Source organism: Eumetopias jubatus, unplaced genomic scaffold, assembly GCF_037043125.1.
Source record: "Eumetopias jubatus isolate StellerSeaLion01/CBP00866 unplaced genomic scaffold, mEumJub1_p1.0 scaffold_9, whole genome shotgun sequence".
NCBI lineage: Eukaryota > Metazoa > Chordata > Mammalia > Carnivora > Otariidae > Eumetopias > Eumetopias jubatus.
The window spans coordinates 135678483-135697682 of NW_028274815.1; the positions used below are offsets into that span (position 1 = coordinate 135678483).

At 53.8% G+C, this 19200-nt stretch overlaps 1 protein-coding gene across 1 annotated transcript; it reads left to right on the forward strand.

Moving 5' to 3' along the window:
- Window positions 1–211: 211 nt before the first annotated feature.
- Window positions 212–4545, forward strand: PCK1 (phosphoenolpyruvate carboxykinase 1). Its single transcript, XM_028089161.2, has 9 exons — window positions 212–435; window positions 939–1120; window positions 1501–1704; window positions 1834–2021; window positions 2376–2538; window positions 2987–3211; window positions 3304–3435; window positions 3810–3905; window positions 4091–4545. The coding sequence occupies exons 1-9, from the start codon at window positions 212–214 to the stop codon at window positions 4543–4545; spliced, it is 1869 nt and encodes a 622-aa protein (XP_027944962.1).
- Window positions 4546–19200: the final 14655 nt, after the last annotated feature.

Below are 19200 nucleotides of genomic sequence, written 5' to 3' on the forward strand. Positions count from 1 at the left end.
AAGAAAGGTAGGTAGAGATTTCTAACTGACATTTCTAGAGATAACACAAACTCGTTTCCTTTTCTCCTTAAGAGCCCTGACTGTCTTGTGAGGTGCCGCCCAACCAAATATGTTAAGTTTCTTTGAGGGCGTCAGTTACTTTGTTCAAGAAGCTGTGTTTTCTCTTTCAGGGAATTTTGGCATCCGTGGTCCTTAGCACGACCCTGCGGAGATGCCTCCTCAGCTCCAAAACGGCCTCAACTTCTCAGCCAAAGTCATCCAGGGCACCCTAGACAGCCTGCCCCAGGCGGTAAGAGCATTCGTGGAGAGCAACGTCAGGCTGTGCCAGCCTGAGCATATCCACATCTGTGATGGCTCCGAGCGGGAGAACCAGCAGCTGCTGGACCAAATGGAAGGAGAGGGCATGATCAAGAGGCTGCAGAAGCTCAACAACTGGTAAGCAGGCCCCCAGCCTCTGCCTTCACACCCTCCCTTCTGCCACCGCGGGGCTGCTCCTGCAAGAGGTGGACGAACACCGGGTGGGGGGTGGGGTGGGTTGTCGACTCTTGAAAAACTTAATGAAATGGTGGAACCATACAGACTTCAGTGTAATGACATTCATCGAGTGGCTCAAGTCTGCAATGAGATGGTACATACAAACACTTTTTGCAAACTAAATCCCTGATAGAAATGACAGTCAGACCTGCTCTCTCCTAAAAGACAAGCTCGTAGTCTAGCAAATGTCTCCTTGAAGACGCCCCAGCTGGTGTGGTTGTCCACAATTATGGAACATCGTCAGTGTGCCCGGCCTCTGCTAGGTGTGGGAAGAGCACAGTAATGAATGGGACTGGCCCATTCCGACAGGACGCTTGGCTGAAGGGAATCCGGGGCACAGATGCAAGGCAAGATGGCGGCACTTCCCTCTCCATTCCTAACCTGTCTGTTTTTCATGTTTGCAGCTGGTTGGCTCTCACTGACCCCAGGGATGTGGCCAGAATTGAAAGCAAGACAGTCATCATTACCCAAGAGCAAAGAGATACCATGCCCATCCCCAAAACTGGCCTCAGCCAACTAGGTCGCTGGATGTCAGAGGAGGACTTTGAGAAAGCGTTCAAAGCCCGATTTCCAGGGTGCATGAAAGGTGAGTGAGATGTTTGTTTGACTGGAAAAAATCAAATAAAGCAAAGGCAAACATTATTATGTCGTCCTAAGGGTAATTACGACAGCCATGAACACTCCTGTGACCTCAGATAGCTTTAAATTCATGTATGAAACTGGCAGTGTATTGAAAATGTCTGGCTCACTACTGGGATTTAGGATAGCTTGGCAGAAACCCGTTGCATGTTTATGAAAACTTTCATTTTGGCATTCCTTTCAGTTTCCAGGGGAGTCTTCAAAATTGGGTGGGGGGGTGCTGGTAGCAAGGGTGTGATGCTGTTAGTGGGGACCATGAGACTAGGCTAACCTGCTCTGTGGTTGTGGGGTCATTTCTCATCAGTTCCCATCGACTGGCCCCCACAGGTCGCACCATGTACGTGATCCCATTCAGCATGGGGCCCCTGGGCTCACCGCTGTCGAAGATCGGCATCGAGCTGACGGATTCACCCTACGTGGTGACCAGCATGCGCATCATGACGCGGATGGGCACAGCTGTCCTGGAAGCGCTGGAGGATGGGGAATTCGTCAAGTGCCTCCATTCTGTGGGATGCCCTTTACCTTTAAAAAGTAAGCGTATTATTTCAGAATTGGAAGCTCAAGCAACAAATGAGCTTAGCCTTAAACCCCGGGCCGTTGCTCTGGGGATCCCCAGGTGGGGATGTGGCATGCTCACCCGCGATGTGTCCTCCTGTGCAGAGCCTTTGGTGAACAACTGGCCGTGTAACCCAGAGCTGACACTCATTGCGCACCTGCCCGACCGCAGGGAAATCATCTCCTTTGGGAGTGGGTACGGCGGGAACTCGCTCCTTGGGAAGAAGTGCTTTGCCCTCAGGATGGCCAGCCGGCTGGCTAAGGAAGAGGGTTGGCTGGCAGAACACATGCTGGTAAGATGTGGGAAGTTCTGCAGGCACAAGGTGTGGACTCGGAGGTGCGGGCATGGAGGTCTGAGTGTGTACGGAAGTGCATCTCCCATTAGGCAAGACATGACCCACCCCGAGGAGGACAGATTTAGAAATCCCACCAATGATTATTAATGCTTCTTTTGAAGCACTTCAAATGCAATGGGACCAATGGAGCGCCTTTAGACTTGATTATTTGAAGAGTTCGTTTTGACACCTGAAGACATAGCTCTCGGGAACCTCTCTTTGGGGGGCTTCTGGGCACTCTCCTAGACTGAGCCACTGACCACCAGGAGGGACAGGAAGGAAGAGATTAAGGAGGAATCTTGTCCCCAACAGATCCTGGGCATAACCAACCCCAAGGGCCAGAAGAAGTACTTCGCAGCAGCCTTTCCCAGTGCCTGTGGCAAGACCAACCTGGCCATGATGAACCCCAGCCTCCCTGGGTGGAAAATAGAGTGTGTAGGTGATGACATCGCCTGGATGAAGTTTGACCAACAAGGTGACTCTTTTAGGCCCAACTGTTGACAATAATAATTGGACCTAAGCAAACTTCTGGCTTTTAAGGCATGCCAAATCCTGCCAAATCCAATGTTTGGATTTTTAAGTTCGTTATTTCACATCTTGCAAAGCCTTAGGAATATGTATTCTGTAAGCATTCTTTAATTTAATATAGACTCTGGATTGAAATCGAGCCGTATGTTGCTACTTGTTGACACAATCAATTTGTTAAAATAGTACTGGTAGAAATGGGACGAGGAAGAAAGGGTTGTAAAAGTGTCAAAGTAGAAAATAATGCTCGGATGAGAAAAGAGAAATCTCGTCTGGGGAGGAGGGGGAGAAAAAAAGACTTGAGAATTTCGCACAAAAATTAGCCTGGCCGGAGCTGAGAATATATGTTGGGCTTTGTTTGGCATTCACTTCTACTTCTTTGGTTTAAAACTTTGCAGGTAACTTAAGGGCTATCAACCCAGAAAATGGCTTTTTTGGTGTGGCTCCCGGAACCTCTGTGAAGACCAACCCCAACGCCATCAAGACCATCCAGAAGAATACCATCTTCACCAATGTGGCCGAGACCAGTGATGGGGGCATTTACTGGGAAGGTATCGACCAGGCGCTAGCCCCGGGCATCAGGATCACTTCGTGGAAGAATAAGGAGTGGACCCCCCGGGATGGTGAGCCCCTTCTGGAGGTCCTGGGGCTTAGCCTACAAGCACTACTTGTCTGGACAAGACCCTAAGGGGCCTCTCCTCTCTTGCTATTATAGGGGAACCTTGTGCCCATCCCAACTCACGCTTCTGCACGCCTGCCAGCCAGTGCCCCATCATCGACCCCGCCTGGGAGTCTCCGGAAGGGGTGCCCATTGAGGGCATCATCTTTGGGGGTCGCCGACCTGCTGGTGAGGCTCTCCTTCGTTCAGCCTGGGAATGTGGGTGTGTTCGCTTCCAGGGGACATCCATGGAATCTCTCCTTCCTCATGACCTTGTCAGAGGGTGCCAAAGATCTCCAGCTTCCAAAAATCCAGGATAATTGGCAAGGCACTGATAGCCTTTCTGGATCCTTGACCTAATGGAGCTCTATCCAGTTTAACTTTCTGTTGCGCAGCCTCAGTGGTGTATTTGCGCACTTTTGCTTTGGTGGGGGACAGAATTAGCTCAGTTAGAAAGATACTGTTCGGCCGTATCTTTCCTGTGAGATGTCTGTGAGATGTCATCGCCAGCCAAAGGGTCTGTGTCAAAGCCTTTAAAGGACAATCCTTTTCTCCCGCTACAGGTGTTCCCCTGGTCTATGAAGCTCTCAGTTGGCAACACGGAGTTTTTGTGGGGGCGGCCATGCGATCAGAGGCCACAGCGGCTGCAGAACACCAAGGTAAATTAAAGGGAAAAATCTACGACCACAGAGAGTGACTGGCCTGCTCTCTGTCTGTCTGTCTCTGCTAGTCCGTATGTGTAGTGCAGGAGAGACAAAGCCAAGCATGCCTATGTCAACAATAAATGGTACCGATATTGCCCTATGAGAGCATTTACCAGCACCACCCCCCTCTCTGTTAATAGGCAAGGTCATCATGCACGACCCCTTTGCCATGCGGCCCTTCTTTGGCTACAACTTTGGCAAATACCTGGCCCACTGGCTCAGCATGGCCCAGCGCCCAGCAGCCAAGCTGCCCAAGATCTTCCATGTCAACTGGTTCCGGAAAGACAAGGAAGGCAAATTCCTCTGGCCAGGCTTTGGTGAGAACTCCAGGGTGCTAGAGTGGATGTTCAACCGCATCAGTGGGGAAGCCAGTGCCAAGCTCACGCCCATCGGTTACGTCCCCGAGGAGGGGGCCCTGAACCTGACAGGCCTGGGGGACATCAACACGAAGGAGCTCTTCCACCTCTCCAAGGAGTTCTGGGAGAAGGAGGTGGAAGACATCCAGAAGTACCTAGAGGAGCAGGTTAACACCGATCTCCCCTGTGAAATCGAGAGAGAGGTCCTTGCCCTGAAGCAAAGGATCAGCCAGATGTAATCAGACCCAAGGGCTTCACCTGTGAAATCACCCCCTCTCCAGTCCATGAGAGGTGCCGGGAGCAAGAGCGAGTGGGACGTCCTGAACCAACACCACCCATCCTACCGCAATGACCACACTGATGAGCAGATTCAAGTTTCAGATAAGACCACAGAGTACAGGCTAGTAACTGTGAGATCAGGGAGGGAAATCTTAGCATGTCTCCAAAAATCACTCTCCAGTGCACATTTGTTCAACCCCGAGGACACTGTGCATTAGGCTTTCCTGTTTTTTGTATTTTTTTTTGGTTTTTTGTTTTTATCACTGTAGCTCTATCAGTTAGCTGGAATGCACCGATAAAATACTTGAGCTGTGTAGATGGGTGTGTGAGTGTGCGTGCGCGTGTGTGTCTGTATTTCTTGTCTAAGATGTATATAATACCTTTGGAAAAATCTTGGGCAAGATTCTCTACTAGTTGTTGCTAGAAAGAAATGTTGCTTTATTATTAATATGTGTGTTTAAATTATTTTTATATACCCTTGTTACTTACCTTGACGTAATTCCAATTTTTTTCCCTAACTCTTCTTGGAAAAATTACAAAATAAACTTTTGTAGAAAAGATGGATTCGTTTGCTTGGTTTTTCTTATCTGGGCCACCAAGAAGCAAGGAACTCTCTGATGAAACATCATGTGGTCAGAACCCCCTCCAAAGGAGCTGGGGGCATCAGGATCATCCGTAAGGAGGGAGTGAGCTGGGGGGGGGGGGGTGGAGGAACAGAAAGGAGCCAGATGGGAAGTGGGAGCAGAGAGAATGTCACCCCAGGGTACCGTGGCACCACAGTTTGGATTTTCTGAATTAACCACCAGTTAGTGTCTAGAAGCCACTAGTTAGTGTCATTAAATGGTAGGTCTTGCATCACCAAGTGGGAGAATTTAAAATGTGCTTTTTGACAAAGTTTGGGTCTGGGGGCTCAGCCTCCCACATTGAGGAAATTGAGGCCAATTTCACAGGCTTTTGTCAGTAAACTCTTTTTGACCAACGCTTTTCTCAACTGTCATCCACAAGGGAGGAGAGTAGAGAGAAAGTCAAATGAGTTCCATGGTGCGAGCATTCATCGTGCGCCTTCTGTATACGGAGCAGCGTGCCAACAGTGGGTGGCCCTGAGAAAAACAGGGGGTGTGGTTTGGCCTCAAGCCCTCACCTGGTCCCTGGGCTTACAGGTTTGTTGGGTGGTCAGGAAGAATGCAAATGACCCCGAAGCTGGGTTTGGCGCATGCATTTGGCAGATAAACATTGTGCCCTCGACCTGCTGTCTCCCTGTCCGGGCACAGGCGGTGAGAGCGGCTTGACCCCTCGCCCTTCCAGCAAGCCGCGTGTTCTCAGATTAATCACCACACCCCGGCATCTTGGCTTTCCTTGCTTCTACCGCCTGCAAACTCGCTTGTTGCCCCAAACTCCTTGGTGCCTTGCTCCGCGTGGAAGGTGAAGCCGAGATCATCTCAATCTCATAGATGGGGAAACTGAGGCCAGGAGCATCCCTCGGAGCTGGGAAACGGCAACCAGAGCGTTCTTTTCTTTCAAAGAGCCGAGCGCTGACCCAGCTCTCCCGACAAAGTGTCATGTTCTAATGCCAGAACAACTGATGGGGAAAAAAACCGTTTAATGCAATTAAATGTTATCTGCTGTATTAATTTAAATCGGTGGCTTTCAAACCTGTCTTTCTTTTCGCGGCAGAACCCTTGCTTGGCATGTGCTCTGACTCAGAAACCGAACGTCTGAGGGAGACAAAACAGGGGAGCGTCCACCCCAGGGTACCGGGCTTCTCTTTCTCTGCCCCCTGCTGGGCTCCGAGGGTTCCCCCACCCCCACCCCCAGCGAGGGGCTTCCAGGTAGAGTTTGGGGGCCATTGTTAAGATGCCCTGTTCTGGGCCTTCAGCAGGCTTCTGATCCTCGTGGCAAAGCTGACCATCTCGGAAGTTGTTACACCCCTGTGCGGCATCACCCACGTGCCCAGCGCACTGGCATGTGACCATGTTGCCACCAGGCCCTGGGAGTCCGGGGAGCAGCCCAGAGGAAGTGCCTTAAACAGAACAAAAGTGTTCAAGGAGCCACAAGGACTCAACCTTTGCCTTTGGCCCTTGACTCACTTTCCCCAAATGGTGCCAACTGTGTTCCACCCACCTGCAGGACCTGGTCTCTGTGCTGGGACTTCTGACTGCAATAATGAAGGATGCGATGACCTTGTTTGCCCATGTCACTGCGTGATGCCCCAGGCCCTGCAAGGCAGAAAGACAGACAAAGCCCAGGTGGTTTGCAGGTGTGGATTCCTGGTCTGCCCCGCCCCAGCACACACGAGCCCAGACCCACTTGGGCTGATACCTTCCACTGGAATCCAGCGTGGGTGCTGCCCTCTGGCCCCCGTGGGTTCCCGGAGCTGTGCTGGAGACTGGGTTAAAGCCCAGAACACAGTAGGTACACAGCAGATATTGAAAAGGGACAACAGACCTGCCTTTAAGCTCACTCGAGGCAGCCAGGGGCAGCGGGGCAGGTGGGCGGGGTGGGGCCTGCCAGGGGCACGTTTGGGGCTTACAAACGTTTGGCTCTTGCCCTCTCTCCTCAGGCCCATCCTCACCCAGAGCCCCCAGGCTGCCCACTCGCCCCTCTGGGTGCCACACAGCATGCTCCTTCTAGAGCTTTAAGACCACCGGGCACGGGCCCTGGAGGCTCCCTTGACCTGCTCCGCTGCAGAGGGCACACGATCACGACCTTGGCCATCACGGTCAGCAATTGCAGTAAATAAGGCACCAGGTTCCATCATCTATGGGAAAGGGCCTGCATCCCCCCACCTGCCCCTGCCCTCCTGCTTTTCCCAGGGGGCAGTAAACACTGGCGACCTTGGACACATCCCAGTTCGACCTCTGGCCAGTGGTGTCACCCAAAGTGACATTTACCTGTGTCATAGGGCAGTAACACCCCTGCTGGGGTCTGACGAGGATAAAACAAAACAGTCCAGCTCAGCATGGACTCCGGGGGCCGGAGGGTCCGGGTGTGAGTCACCAGCGTACTCTCCGGTGATTGCACAAAACTCCAAGCCTCATTTCCCCAACTGTAAAATGGGCACCATGACCGTACCTTCTCAGGGGGCTGGGGAGGTCCAATGGGATGACGTGAGGAAGGGGCCTGACACTCAGCAGACACGTACTTGCTCTGCTCTAGGTCTTCACTGTGGACCGAGCTCACGCTACACCGGGGACGGGGAGCTCGCTGTCCCTCACGGCAGCTAGCCCATGGCTGACCAGCCCTGGGCTCCCGAGTGGCTCTGAGGGGCTGTCCCTGGGAAGGACACAGGGTCGCTGGGGGCAGGCTAGGGGGGCACACATGGACCCAAGCAGCTGCCACCTAGGCCAAGGTGGGAATAGGACCAGCCCTCACCCCTCGGGGCTGAGATTCAAGCTGGTCGCGCTGGAGGTGAGAAGCTGAAATCACCCCACTGGTTCCCTAACTGCCCCCCGCTCATGTATCCTGGGATGGTGGGACACCCAGACCTTCTCAGCCGAGGGGCTCCAGAGCCTGGGTCTGGATTATCCCTGGCCGTCCTTGTCGCCACCAGTGGCATCTGTCCTCCCCCGGTGCCGACCCCATCATACTGCATGAGCCTCCACCCAGACCTTTGCAGCAGACTGGGGAGCTGGGCAGGGGGAGGACCCCCCCAAGCTGAGAAGACCCTGAGTCAGCTGACATCACCCCAATGAACTGCGATGAAATTTCCTCCTTGGGGTGAAATGGGGGCTTGAGATGGAGAAAAGTCCAGAGGAAGTAAAATAAAGTGACTTTTTTCTGCTTTTCTGAAGGTTGGCCTTGGGTTTTCCTGCCCCCGCTTGGATAAGAAACTGAACGCAGCGGGGGCCCTTGGGAGAGGTTCCACACACAGGTTCTTGTCGGGACCACCTCCCGGGACCACCGCATGATGGACGTGGCTCTGATTTTTACAGAGCTGTTCCACGCACGATGTTCTCTCTGCCATCTGCCCCCACCCGCCCCCCAGCAGTGGGACAGAGCTCAGAGGTGTTCTCTGATGCCGCAGAGCCGGGATTTTGGGCTGCTGCAGAGCCGGGATTTGGGGCTGCCGCAGAGAAACAATGGACGTCATTGGTCCACGGCAGTACCATGGCAGGGCCAGGAACACATTTGCTTTGCTGACACCTGTCACCGTTTCTGCACTGATGCTTGTTCCTGGGGGCTCGCTTGTCTGCCACCTGCTCGGCGCCGTGTGGCCCCCTGGTAATGGGCTATGTAAATGTGTGAATGTACGCCAGGCGCGCCAGCCCGCTCGGCAGAACCTTTCTCCAGGCGAAGCAATTTGTAGCAAAATATGCTGTAAATATTTGTTCAGCCCAGGAAAATGACTTTAATTGCATAATTAAACTCGTTGTAGATGCTGCTTCTGGACAAAACGACTGGAGAAAAGCTGAGACCACAGCTGTCCTTCTGAGTTTGTTGAATAGAGGGGACTGAGTATTTGTTTGCAAAGACTTTGCTCAGTGCACGCCCACCCCCCAAATTCCTTTGTGCAGGGGGGTTCTGAGAACCGTCAGGGAGGATGGAGGAAGGGGCTTGGTGGCTGTGGGAGAGGGGAGGGGGGAGGAAAAGTTCCCCAAATCAGAGAACCAACAGCAAAGGTACCCCCCAGGCCCTCGGACAGGATTTGCACTGTGTTTTCCCGAAAGTTCTAGGGAACAGCCCACCTCCCATGGATAACTGGTATCTTGAGCAAATGATCAATTCCCTTAATTGGGAAAATCGAAAGAAGTTTGTTTTAGAAGAATACATTGCATCCTAGCCATTAATTAAAAAACAGGCATTCCTTGCTAAAGTGACCAGATCAACACGACACTAGGGGAAAGAAGCTAGCCCCAAAAGACATGTCCGTTGCGTAATTCCCCTCATAGTAAATGTCCAGAATGGGCAAGTCCACAGGGACAGAAATTAGATTTGTGGTTGCCAGGGGTCAGGTTGGGAGAGTCACGAGGAGCAAGGAGTGATTGCTAACGGGGATGGGGTTTCTCTTCGGGGTGCTGAAAACGTTCTCAAATTAGACTGGGGTGAAGGTTGCACAATCCTGTGAATATGTTAAAAAACACTGAATGATGCATTTTAAGCTGATGAGTTTTACGGAACATGAGTTATAGCTCATAACATGGTTTAAAAAGAGAATAAATTCAACAAAAACAAAAGTGTCTCTTAACTGGCATTCGAAACCTATAGTGTGTCAAAGGCTCTGAGTTGGAGGCCTGCGCTCATCTTGTCAGAAAGGTGACGCGAACGGAGAAGGAGGTGGTGGGGCAGGGGCAACCCACTGAAATTCACTCCCGGAGACAACCAGAAGGATTTGGAGAAAATGGAAAAAGGACAGATTTTCTTATTGTAGCGTTCAATGTCATCTAATGCCAGGCCCGTGAACCTCTCCCAGTTGTTATGAGCACCGTAAAAATCATCTCACCAACTTCTAGGAGAAACAGGGCCCCGGAGAGGACAGAAACCTGCAAAAGTCATGAATCCAGCAAGTGGCAGCCCTGGGACCACCAGGAGCCTCGGATTCCCAGCTGGCTTGCATTGGCGTTGAGTCCAGTGCTATAATCCCAACCTGGTTCCCAGCAGGGAGAACCCCAGAGTCAGGAGACCAGAGAGCATCCCAGCTCTGACAGCGGGTCAGGAAGCTCACACCAACTGGCTTGGCAATGGCAGGGAGGGTTCGGCTCATGTCACCACATAAGGGAGGGTCTAGACACAGGCGCTCTGAACACCAAGGGTTCCAGCCATGCAAGAGGGTCTACTTTCCTTCCGCCTTCCCCTGTAGCAGAAGCCTGCGGAATGGGATCTGGGTTATGAAACTAGTATCCCCCGCAACCACTAGAATCTTGGCACGGTCTGGGGACAGGCTCTTCCTCAGAGAGGAGCTTCAGTTTCCCCAGCGGTGCCAGAGTGCCCCGCCTTCCCCCCTGACAGTCTTTCCACCTCCAACTGCCAGGATGTTGGAGCCACATGGCCCTTTGGTGAGACCCTTAGAATTGGGGTTTAGTGAGCCCAGGTCCAGGTGCGGGGAGAAGGACAAGGTGGAGAAGGCGAGCTTCCTTCAGGGACGGGAAGAGCATGTTCCACCTGCAAACAGCTCACCTGCGTCTCCTCAGCATGTCTGCAATCCTGCCCCAGGAACACCCCCACTCCCTGTTCGTCCCACTTGATGACACCATCTGCCCCTCGTATACCGCTCAATTCTGCCAACGCCATGTCCCAGGGAAGGGCGGTGTGGAACAGAACTCTCATACTCACCGGCACATCCCCAGCTCCCCTTGGCCCTCCATCTCGGCCCAAAGCCTGGCTCCCTGCAGGCCATGGAGGGGAGAGATAGACTCCCAACCTGCGGCTGGTTTGGTCTTCAAGGACACGGGCAAACTCAGGCAATGGGGTACTCAGCTGGCTTCGAGAGAAGCCCCCACATCTCCTGGGAAGATGAAAGGGACCTTCTCCAGGGCCCAGGGGCAGCCCGAGGCCCACAGCAGCCACAGGGAAGCCAGCATCCGAAGGCCTTGGCTGCCAGTCAAGCACTAGCCCCTGCAGGGTTCAAGGCTACTTTTCGGGTCTGGGTGAAGACCTGACGCCAGTGGAGGCCGCTGGCTCGCAGTGAAGTTCTCTGCCAGGGGCTGAGGTTCCCGGACCTGGGTGAAGGGGCACAAGCACCTTGGCCACCCAAGATGGCCCCAGGGGACTGACCGGTCTGACCCGGTTGGAGCCTCCCCTGGGGTTGGCCTGAACCTTCCATGCCACGGTCCCCTTGGTTGGCAGCACACCCTGCCCGCGGAGGTGAACTCCGGTCTGGCCTCAGTGGGCACAGAGGGCTTCATCACCATTAAGAGCAGGGACCAGGGAGCCAGAGGCCCCGGTGACTCATGAGGCAGCTGCTGCCGGGTTTGTAAAGCGGAGCTCAGAGCCATTAGCCGATAGGAGATGAAATTTACATTTTGAATTAACTTGGATCATCAGAATGCTTCCTCTCGACCCAGGGAAATTAAACATAAAGTCGGAGGGGCTGTGGGCTGGCGAGGTAGAGGCTCAGCCAAGCATGCCAGATTGGCTTTTTCTTTTTCTTTTTCTTTTTCTTTTTTCAACAGGCTGCCGGCAAAAGGAGATGAGAGGACACTGCCACAAAGTCAGCCTCAGAGACGGAGGGAGATGGAAAGTTGAGATACTCTTTCTCTCTTTTTCCTTGGGCAGAAGCACAATAGATCTGCGTGGCAGAATTAAATTCTGATCTGTCTGATCTCCTCCATCTCTTCCTCCCCTAATAATGGTTATTTATCGAGCACTTATTATGTGCCTGGCACTTAGCTAAACACTTTAGAGATGAGGCAGAGTGAATTTGTCTTCCCCTGTGCACCACTTTCCTTATTTCCCCCACCCAAGTCCCTCGTGGGGAGGGAGTCTGAGGGAAGAAGTAAAGAGACAGTTTTATTAACAACACAAGGCTCCCTGAGTTACGTGAGGAAGTTTGTCTTTCAGACGGACACACTGCTCAGGAACCCGAGGCCTGAATCTGGCCACGAAGCCCGCCGAGGCCCGCTGCCTTCTCCCCTGGTCTACGCGAAGACTGTGCCCTGGGGTGGTGCAGTGCCCCTTCTCTGTAACTGTCCAAGTTAGAACAGACCTCAGAGGCTGGGGTGAAAACTCAGCGGGCAAGTTGAAGATGTTTACACCTTCCTGTGGCCTCTGAGTGTGTCTGTGACCTAGCGGGATTTGTCCTTCCTGAAAAGGGATGGTTTTCAGATGTCCCTCCAGCTTCATGATGGTCCTTAGATGCCCCCCCCACCCCGCCCCCAGCTCCATGGGATAAGTTCTTTATCTATAGGGTCTTCCTGGATTCATGGGCAAGTCGACTCCCAGAACAGACTTATAAGTCAAGTTGCTTTGGGTTGACTAGCTCCAATCTGATGTCCTTCACATCCTGAACCCAGATGGCTCAGAGGAAGGGCCACCTCCCCTGCACCATGGGCGTTGGTTCTTGTAGGGAGACACATGCCCCGGGCCCCTCCACGGGGTGGGTTCTGGCACTGTGCAAACATGGCAGCACGAACGAAGACTGGAGGCTGGGCTGCTCACAGCAGGGTCAGTTTTTCCTGCTGCAGAATATGAGAGCCCATGCTCCTGATGAGCAAAATGCCTGTGTGCACTTCCCAGCCAGCCGGCCATGCCTCCCGACCATGGCAGGCCTCCAAGATCAATCCGTCACTTTCCAATGAATAGTTATTGAACGCCCTCTGACTGCCTGGCACTTAGAGTCGGCCCAAGTGCTTAGGTGAGCTGATCAGGACTGTCCTTCCTAATGAATTGGTCCCATAGGAGCCTCCGTCCTTTTCCCAGGGTCACTGAAAAACTTCAAGCCTCAAGGTATCAGGAGCAATATTTCCTGCAGACAAGAATCCACAGGCTCACTTTCTGCCCCTTCCAGAATTCCCAGGTGGTCAGGCTCCTGGTCCACCTCCCAGATTTTGTAATTCTGCCTGGGCGGCGAGTTGCACTTGCAATCTACCTTTCCCCCCTTTCCCCCCTCTCTCCCTCCTTCTCTCCATCCCTCAATCCAGCCCCTTACCCTTCCACTTAATTATCCATTTCTTTATCTTCCAACCATCTATGCCTCCGCCTGCCCTTCATCCATCCACACATCTACCCAGTCGACCATCCGACCTCCACTTAGGGGTTCATCTGACCACTGTAGGGCCCATTAGATATAAACCCTTCATCTCTCTTCCATCCACCCTTTCATCTTCTCACCAGGGCAATGCACCTCCCAAGCTGTGAGAGCCAGAATCTTAATCAGCTCTGCCTGATTTTCCCACAATACCATGTGTCTTCAGGACAAAGTAATCACAAAGCTGGACAGAGCAGAAAAGCTGGATGTTCTCAGGGGTATAGACAGATTGTTAAAACGGTTCAGAGGCAGTGGCATGTGAGCAGCCCTCGTAGAATGTCGTCGAGTTTGGAAAGCCAGGGTCGAAAGGACAGAGTATAGGAATTGCAGGTGGATTAAGGGGCACGAGCAAGGATCAAGGTGGGCTGAGGGTGGAAACTTTGAGGATCGGTGCACCGTGAGTTGGGAGTAGGTGCCGTCTAGACAGTTGGAAGCTGAGTGGGCAGAAACGTGGCTTGGTCCTAGTAAGGTGTGTGGACCGCAGGAAGTGGAGGGAGTTGGAGGGGGTGCCCCAGGCTGGAGCAGATTATGGAAAACCAAGCCATGGATCTGAGCTGGGATTCATTCTGTTGGCACAGGGAGGAGACAGGAGGCTTTTAGTGAGAGAAGCCTCGACGGAGAGCAGACCCTGAAATCTGAAATGGTATGCTTTCCACTTTGGGGTGCTGGTTGGTGCCATCCTGCTCAACCTGGGGAGCTGGGCCCAGACCACTCGGTTGTCTCAGGGGTCTCTCCATCCAGCCCACTTGGCAGAACTCAGCCAACGGGGATCTTGAACAACCTGAGTCCAGGAAACAGGTTGGCATGGGGAGTGTGACCGGCCGCAGGTCAGAAAATGTCGCTCTCCACGGTTACTTCATAATGGCTGTGGTAGTTCCTGCTTACCCACCCAAGAATGAAGTGGCACCGGAAACTGAACAACTTCCCAGGCTCTCGCCTCTGGCAGAGGAGAAATCTAGGTCTTTTATGGTTTCAGACATAAGTGCTAGCCTGCTGTTATGCTAAAAATTTCAGCATCTGAAAAGTTCCAAGCTAATTTTCAAGGGGGGGAATTAGATGAGAAGTGGCTTTAAAACTCGGAGAATTCTTGTGTTTAAAAACTTGGTTGCCAAGGAGACTCTTTCTCCAATACTTCCTCGCCACTCCGTTATAAATGAAACCCCCTAACTGAAGGGTAATTAAGGTAATTGGTAGCACTTCTGCAGAGAGAGAGTGTGGCAAAGCAGTTGGGGGGAAGGGGCCCCCAACTTTTTTGGGCACACCCCCTGAGCCCTGGGGAAGCTGGGCCCATTACTGCGCACGGGGGGCTCGCGGGCACCTTTGGAGGAGAACATAAGCCAGTGAACAGCCGTACGCTGTGTTCTGTGAAAGGCCAAGCAAGTGATTGCTGAAAGGAAATCTTAAATGTCACGCTGCTACCCTGTTGGTTTCGAATAGGTGAAAGGCTCCGTGAGTCAGTTAATGAGCAGATTGTGCAGGCTGCAGCGTTCCGGCCCCCTGTGGCCATGTTAATGTATGTGGTACCAGGCAGGAGCTGAAGCAATTGTTATTACCACCTTCGGGAGGGAGGCAATTTAGCATTTAGTTTCTGGTCCCAGCCATCCAGCAATCCATCTGTCCATTCATCTATCTCTCCATCTGTTCATTCATTCAGTTGTCCATTGGAACATCTACCCACCCACCATCCAACCACCCATCGGGCCAGCCAGCCACCCATTTATTCACTCATCTACCCATCCGTCTGTGTATCTGTGTTCCTATCTGTCCCATTTTCTATCTACCTAGCCATGTGCGCAAGCACACATCCAACAGAGATGGTAGGAAGGAAGGATGGATGGATGGATGGATGGATGTACAGATGGACGGATGGATAAATCAATGGATGGATAGTGACTGCACATCCACTATCTGTCTATCCACCTACTTCTATTTACCTATCTAGGTATCCATTCACGTATACATTCATTTGTCTGTCCTCCCCCCATCCAACCATTTATTCTCTCTCCCACCATCCACCTAAAGCAAACATTTACTGGGCACCCATACGGCTGGAGACAACACCTGCCACTTGCTGAGTGCTTGTGTGTGCGCGCACTTTCCAGGCATCCTTCTTTAGTTCCTCCTCTCAACCTGGAGACTGGGGTGTTTTTATGACCCTCTATTCTATAGATGAGGCAGTAGGGGAGTTCTTAAAGCTAGCAAAGGTGGGAGTTGGGATTTTTAGCCCTGGTCTCCACCCTGGGTGCAAATCCCCAGAGAGGGGGGCCGTGGGTTTGGCAGCTTCCCAACCACCAGCGTTTCAGCCCTAAAAGCAAGAGTTGAAGGAGCATGGGGACAGAGAGCAAGGACGAAAGACCAGGAGGGGAGCCTACATCTGAGGCTCCAGGAGCCATGGGCTCTCGAAGGCCTGGATCCAGCTGCCCCGGCTGATGTTCTGCTCTAGTGTGCATACGCACACGTGCACACCACCTATTGGGCCCCTTCCTCCTCCCACAGGGTAAACACTGCCAACGTGTTCAGGAAGCCGGTGCCAAGGCTAAAAGTCCATAGATCAGAAACCTTAGGGGTAGAGGCTGAACCCCCAGGGGAAATGCTGTTCCCAGAAGCTGAGACCTTTTCCCCAGTGAGCTTCAGGCTCTTCCACCCCTCCACCCTCCACCCCTCTGCAGGGAATGCCAAGTAGGCAAGCTGGTGCCCCCAGCTTTGGCCTCCACCTCCCCCTTTACCTCCTTCCAAGGTATACTTCTCCCAGGATTAGGCTGGTTAGTGGTGGACTTCTGACATCCAGGGCGTCCGGGTGCAGAGCAGCGTGGCAGGAAGGGGAGAGCACTCCCCGTGGTCCTGCACCAGGCTGGGGCTTTAGGTGCCTCTTCACGGTGGATCTGGCCCACATTCCAGCGGCGAGTGGGCCCACTGTTCTCAGTTTGCAGAAGAGGAGACTGAGGTTCAGAGTGGTGAGGTGACTCCCCAGGTCAGATAGTTCGTTTTCAAGGAGCAGAGTCTCGCTGAAACTTGACGGTGCCGTGCACACTTCACGGGGCAAGGGGCAGCTGTGCCGGGCTGCAGTGGGCACGGCAGGGGGTGAGGGCATAGGCTGTGGTGTCAGCCACTTCTGAGCTGTGTGACCTCAAGTGAGTCCCCTCACCTCTCTATGCCTCGGCTCCCTGCTTTGTACCGGAGAGATGATAACACGACCTTCCTCTTGGTGAGGGTTCAAAGAAGGGGTGCATGTCAGGTGTTCTGAACATGCTTGGCACACAGTAAGTGCCCAATACATGTCAGCTCGTTCCGATGATTGCCTCCCTTGTGTCCTGGGGCTCTGCAGGGGAGCGCCTGTAGGACGAAGGAGACGTGCTGTGGGCAGGACCCCCAGGCTGGAGCCACGGCACCGTGCAGAGGGGAGGATCAATTGGCTGGCGTGTCGGCCTGGGAAGGGTACCCCGAAGGCTGACGGGGACGGTGTCGTTGCAGCAAGCCACAGTCCCGGGGGACGCTGCCACACTGCAGAGACGGGTGGGAGCTGGGACCTGGGGAGGGGGCGTCCCTTAGCGGGTCCTTGGGGATGGGTCTCCCGAGCTTTTTGTGGTCTGAAGAGACTGATGAACCTCTTCTGTTGAGTGAGCCACTGAGGAACAGGATCTGGACTAACCCCCACCCCACCCCACCGGTGCCCAGCATGGTGCCTGGTGTCAGCCAGACATTCAGTGACACCCGTTGGAGCCGACACTCCCGTGGGCTACCATGTGGCAGAGAAGGCACTTACAGCAGGCTGCCTCTCTGAGCCCCCAGCCTCCCCCCTATCCGAGGCAGCCATGACACCAAGATCCAGCTTATGGGGCTCAGGGGTGAGTGACTTGCCAAGGTCCCTGGATGCTCAGGGCAGGACAGGGTTTGAACCCCGATGTGTCTGAGCCCAGAGGGGCTGCATCTACCTACCGCTGTCTGCCTCCCAGCTATCTACTGACCCAGGTGGAGCCAGGCCTGGGTTCCCCCAACGCTCTGCAGACGTTACCAATGGTTGGGTGAAAGTTTGAGCAACCGGGGACCATTTGCTGAGTGTTATCTCCGTGGCAGACTCTAGGGGGCTCCCGTGCCAGCCAACTGGACATGGCCCTAGGCTTTGGGCAGCAGTTTTTGGTCAGGGGTCCCTGCTGGGGGTGGGCTCTGCCAACACTTCGGAGCTGCTTCCTGAGCCCAGAGCTAAGCTGACGACATTTGTTCCTTCCTAGATAAACAATCCTCACATCCACCCCCCATCGAGTGCTTGCCAGGGGCAGAGCACTGTGCTGAGTCCCTTCTCAGTGCCTCCTGGGGTCCCCCGAAAGCCCTCGAAGGAAATGCTGCCTTCATTCTCACGCTGCGTACGAGAGATGGTAGGGGGCTCGCTGTGAACACCACCATCTCCCTCGCTCCTGCAGACAGGTCCAAATGCCCTGCCACCATATGGCTCACTCGCCCCCCACCTGCTTCAGCCCCCCACCCAGGGGAGCAGGCAGAGGTGCTACTGCACCCCGTCTCTCCAGGTGGGGAAACTGAGGCTCACAGCTGGGAAGAGGCAGATCTGAAGGCTCCCAAGTTTCTCTTGCTCGCTGCAGACAGTCTGAGCAAGTCATCCAAGGTCACCCAGAGCCGCCACCACCGCAAGACGACAAGAGTGTTTTGACTTCTGGTCAGGCCCTCCTTCCATCCCGCCGCGCCGCGAGGGGAGGGAGGCGTGGGGGCCGCCGGGGGCCTCTTTAATTCATGAGTTACTGGCAGAAGCACAATCTCGGGGGAAGATTGATGACCGGCTGCAGGTATTGGTGGGCGGATTCATAAAGCTGTCGGCAGCGGGCCGTAAATCAGATGAATATTCAAGATTTGGCCCCGGGAGCAATTCTCCAGCTCGGCAGTAACAAGATGGATGCGCCGCAGGAAGGCGGGCGCCGTGGCCTCAGGAGCCCCCGCGTGAGGCTCTTTCCACTCGCACAGAGCTTCTGCTTTGCCTGGGGGACTTGGGCAGCTCGAGAGAGATGGGGGAGAGGAGCTCGTGGACCCCAAACCCCAAAGCAGAACCCCCTTTTTAAAGATATTTTTTTGTCAGGGTATCTCTACATGCAGTAAAATACACAGGTCTTCAGGGGCAAGTGGGATGAGTTTGGACAGTTGTGTGTCACCACCACCCAGATCAAGATCTAGAACATTCCATCATCACCCCAGAAAGTTCCCCGGTGCCCTGCCCTATGAATCTCACCTCCCCGAGCCCCAGGCAACCATTGATCTTCTTTCCATCACTAGAGGAGGGCTGTGCCTTATCCAAGACAGACAGACTTCTGTGATGGACACGGGTTCATTCTCTTTGCGCAGGCTGTGGTCCCAGGACCCTCTTCTGCGTGGCCGTGTGGCCCCCTGGAAGCCTTGACCATGGTGGGTTGAGCCAGGCCGGCTGGCCTGTTTCCAGCTCTGCCAGAGGGGGAAAGGAAACTGTGAATGCCTGTCCTGGTCTTTCTGGGTACTTCCTCTTGGGTAAATACCCATGTGTGGAGGGCAGATGTCTATTGAACTTTGCCAGGAACTGCCCCCCAGATTTCCAAGTGCATGTGCTTTGGCACCCGCCAGCCCCGACCAGCTTTCCCTCTGCGGCCTCGCTTCCTACTACAGTGATCTGCTGTTTCTACCCTCCCCCCTTGGGCAGGTGTGTGGGGGCACCGGCACGGGGCACCCCTCTGTTTCATTCAGAGTCCTCGCTGGTCCTGCAGGAGGGCAGGCTTTCTCCTTCCCTCCTGAGCTGCAGAGGAAGGCGGCCCAGCTCTGGATGAGCTCAGGAGCTGCATGCCTAGGATCTGCCTTCCAAACGAGGCTGAAGCTTGTTCCCGGGGCTGCTGAGGCTCAGCTCAGATAATGTCCTTGGCGAAGCTCTCCCGTGGCTGCTCACTGCACCCACGCGACAACC

Coding starts and splice junctions, on each gene's coding strand:
- PCK1 (XM_028089161.2), top strand. CDS start 212: ATGCCTCCTCAGCTCCAAAACGGCCTCAACTTCTCAGCCAAAGTCATC. Junction 1,121..1,500: donor ATTTCCAGGGTGCATGAAAG/GTGAGTGAGATG, acceptor TGGCCCCCACAG/GTCGCACCATGTACGTGATC. Junction 3,212..3,303: donor GGAGTGGACCCCCCGGGATG/GTGAGCCCCTTC, acceptor TTGCTATTATAG/GGGAACCTTGTGCCCATCCC.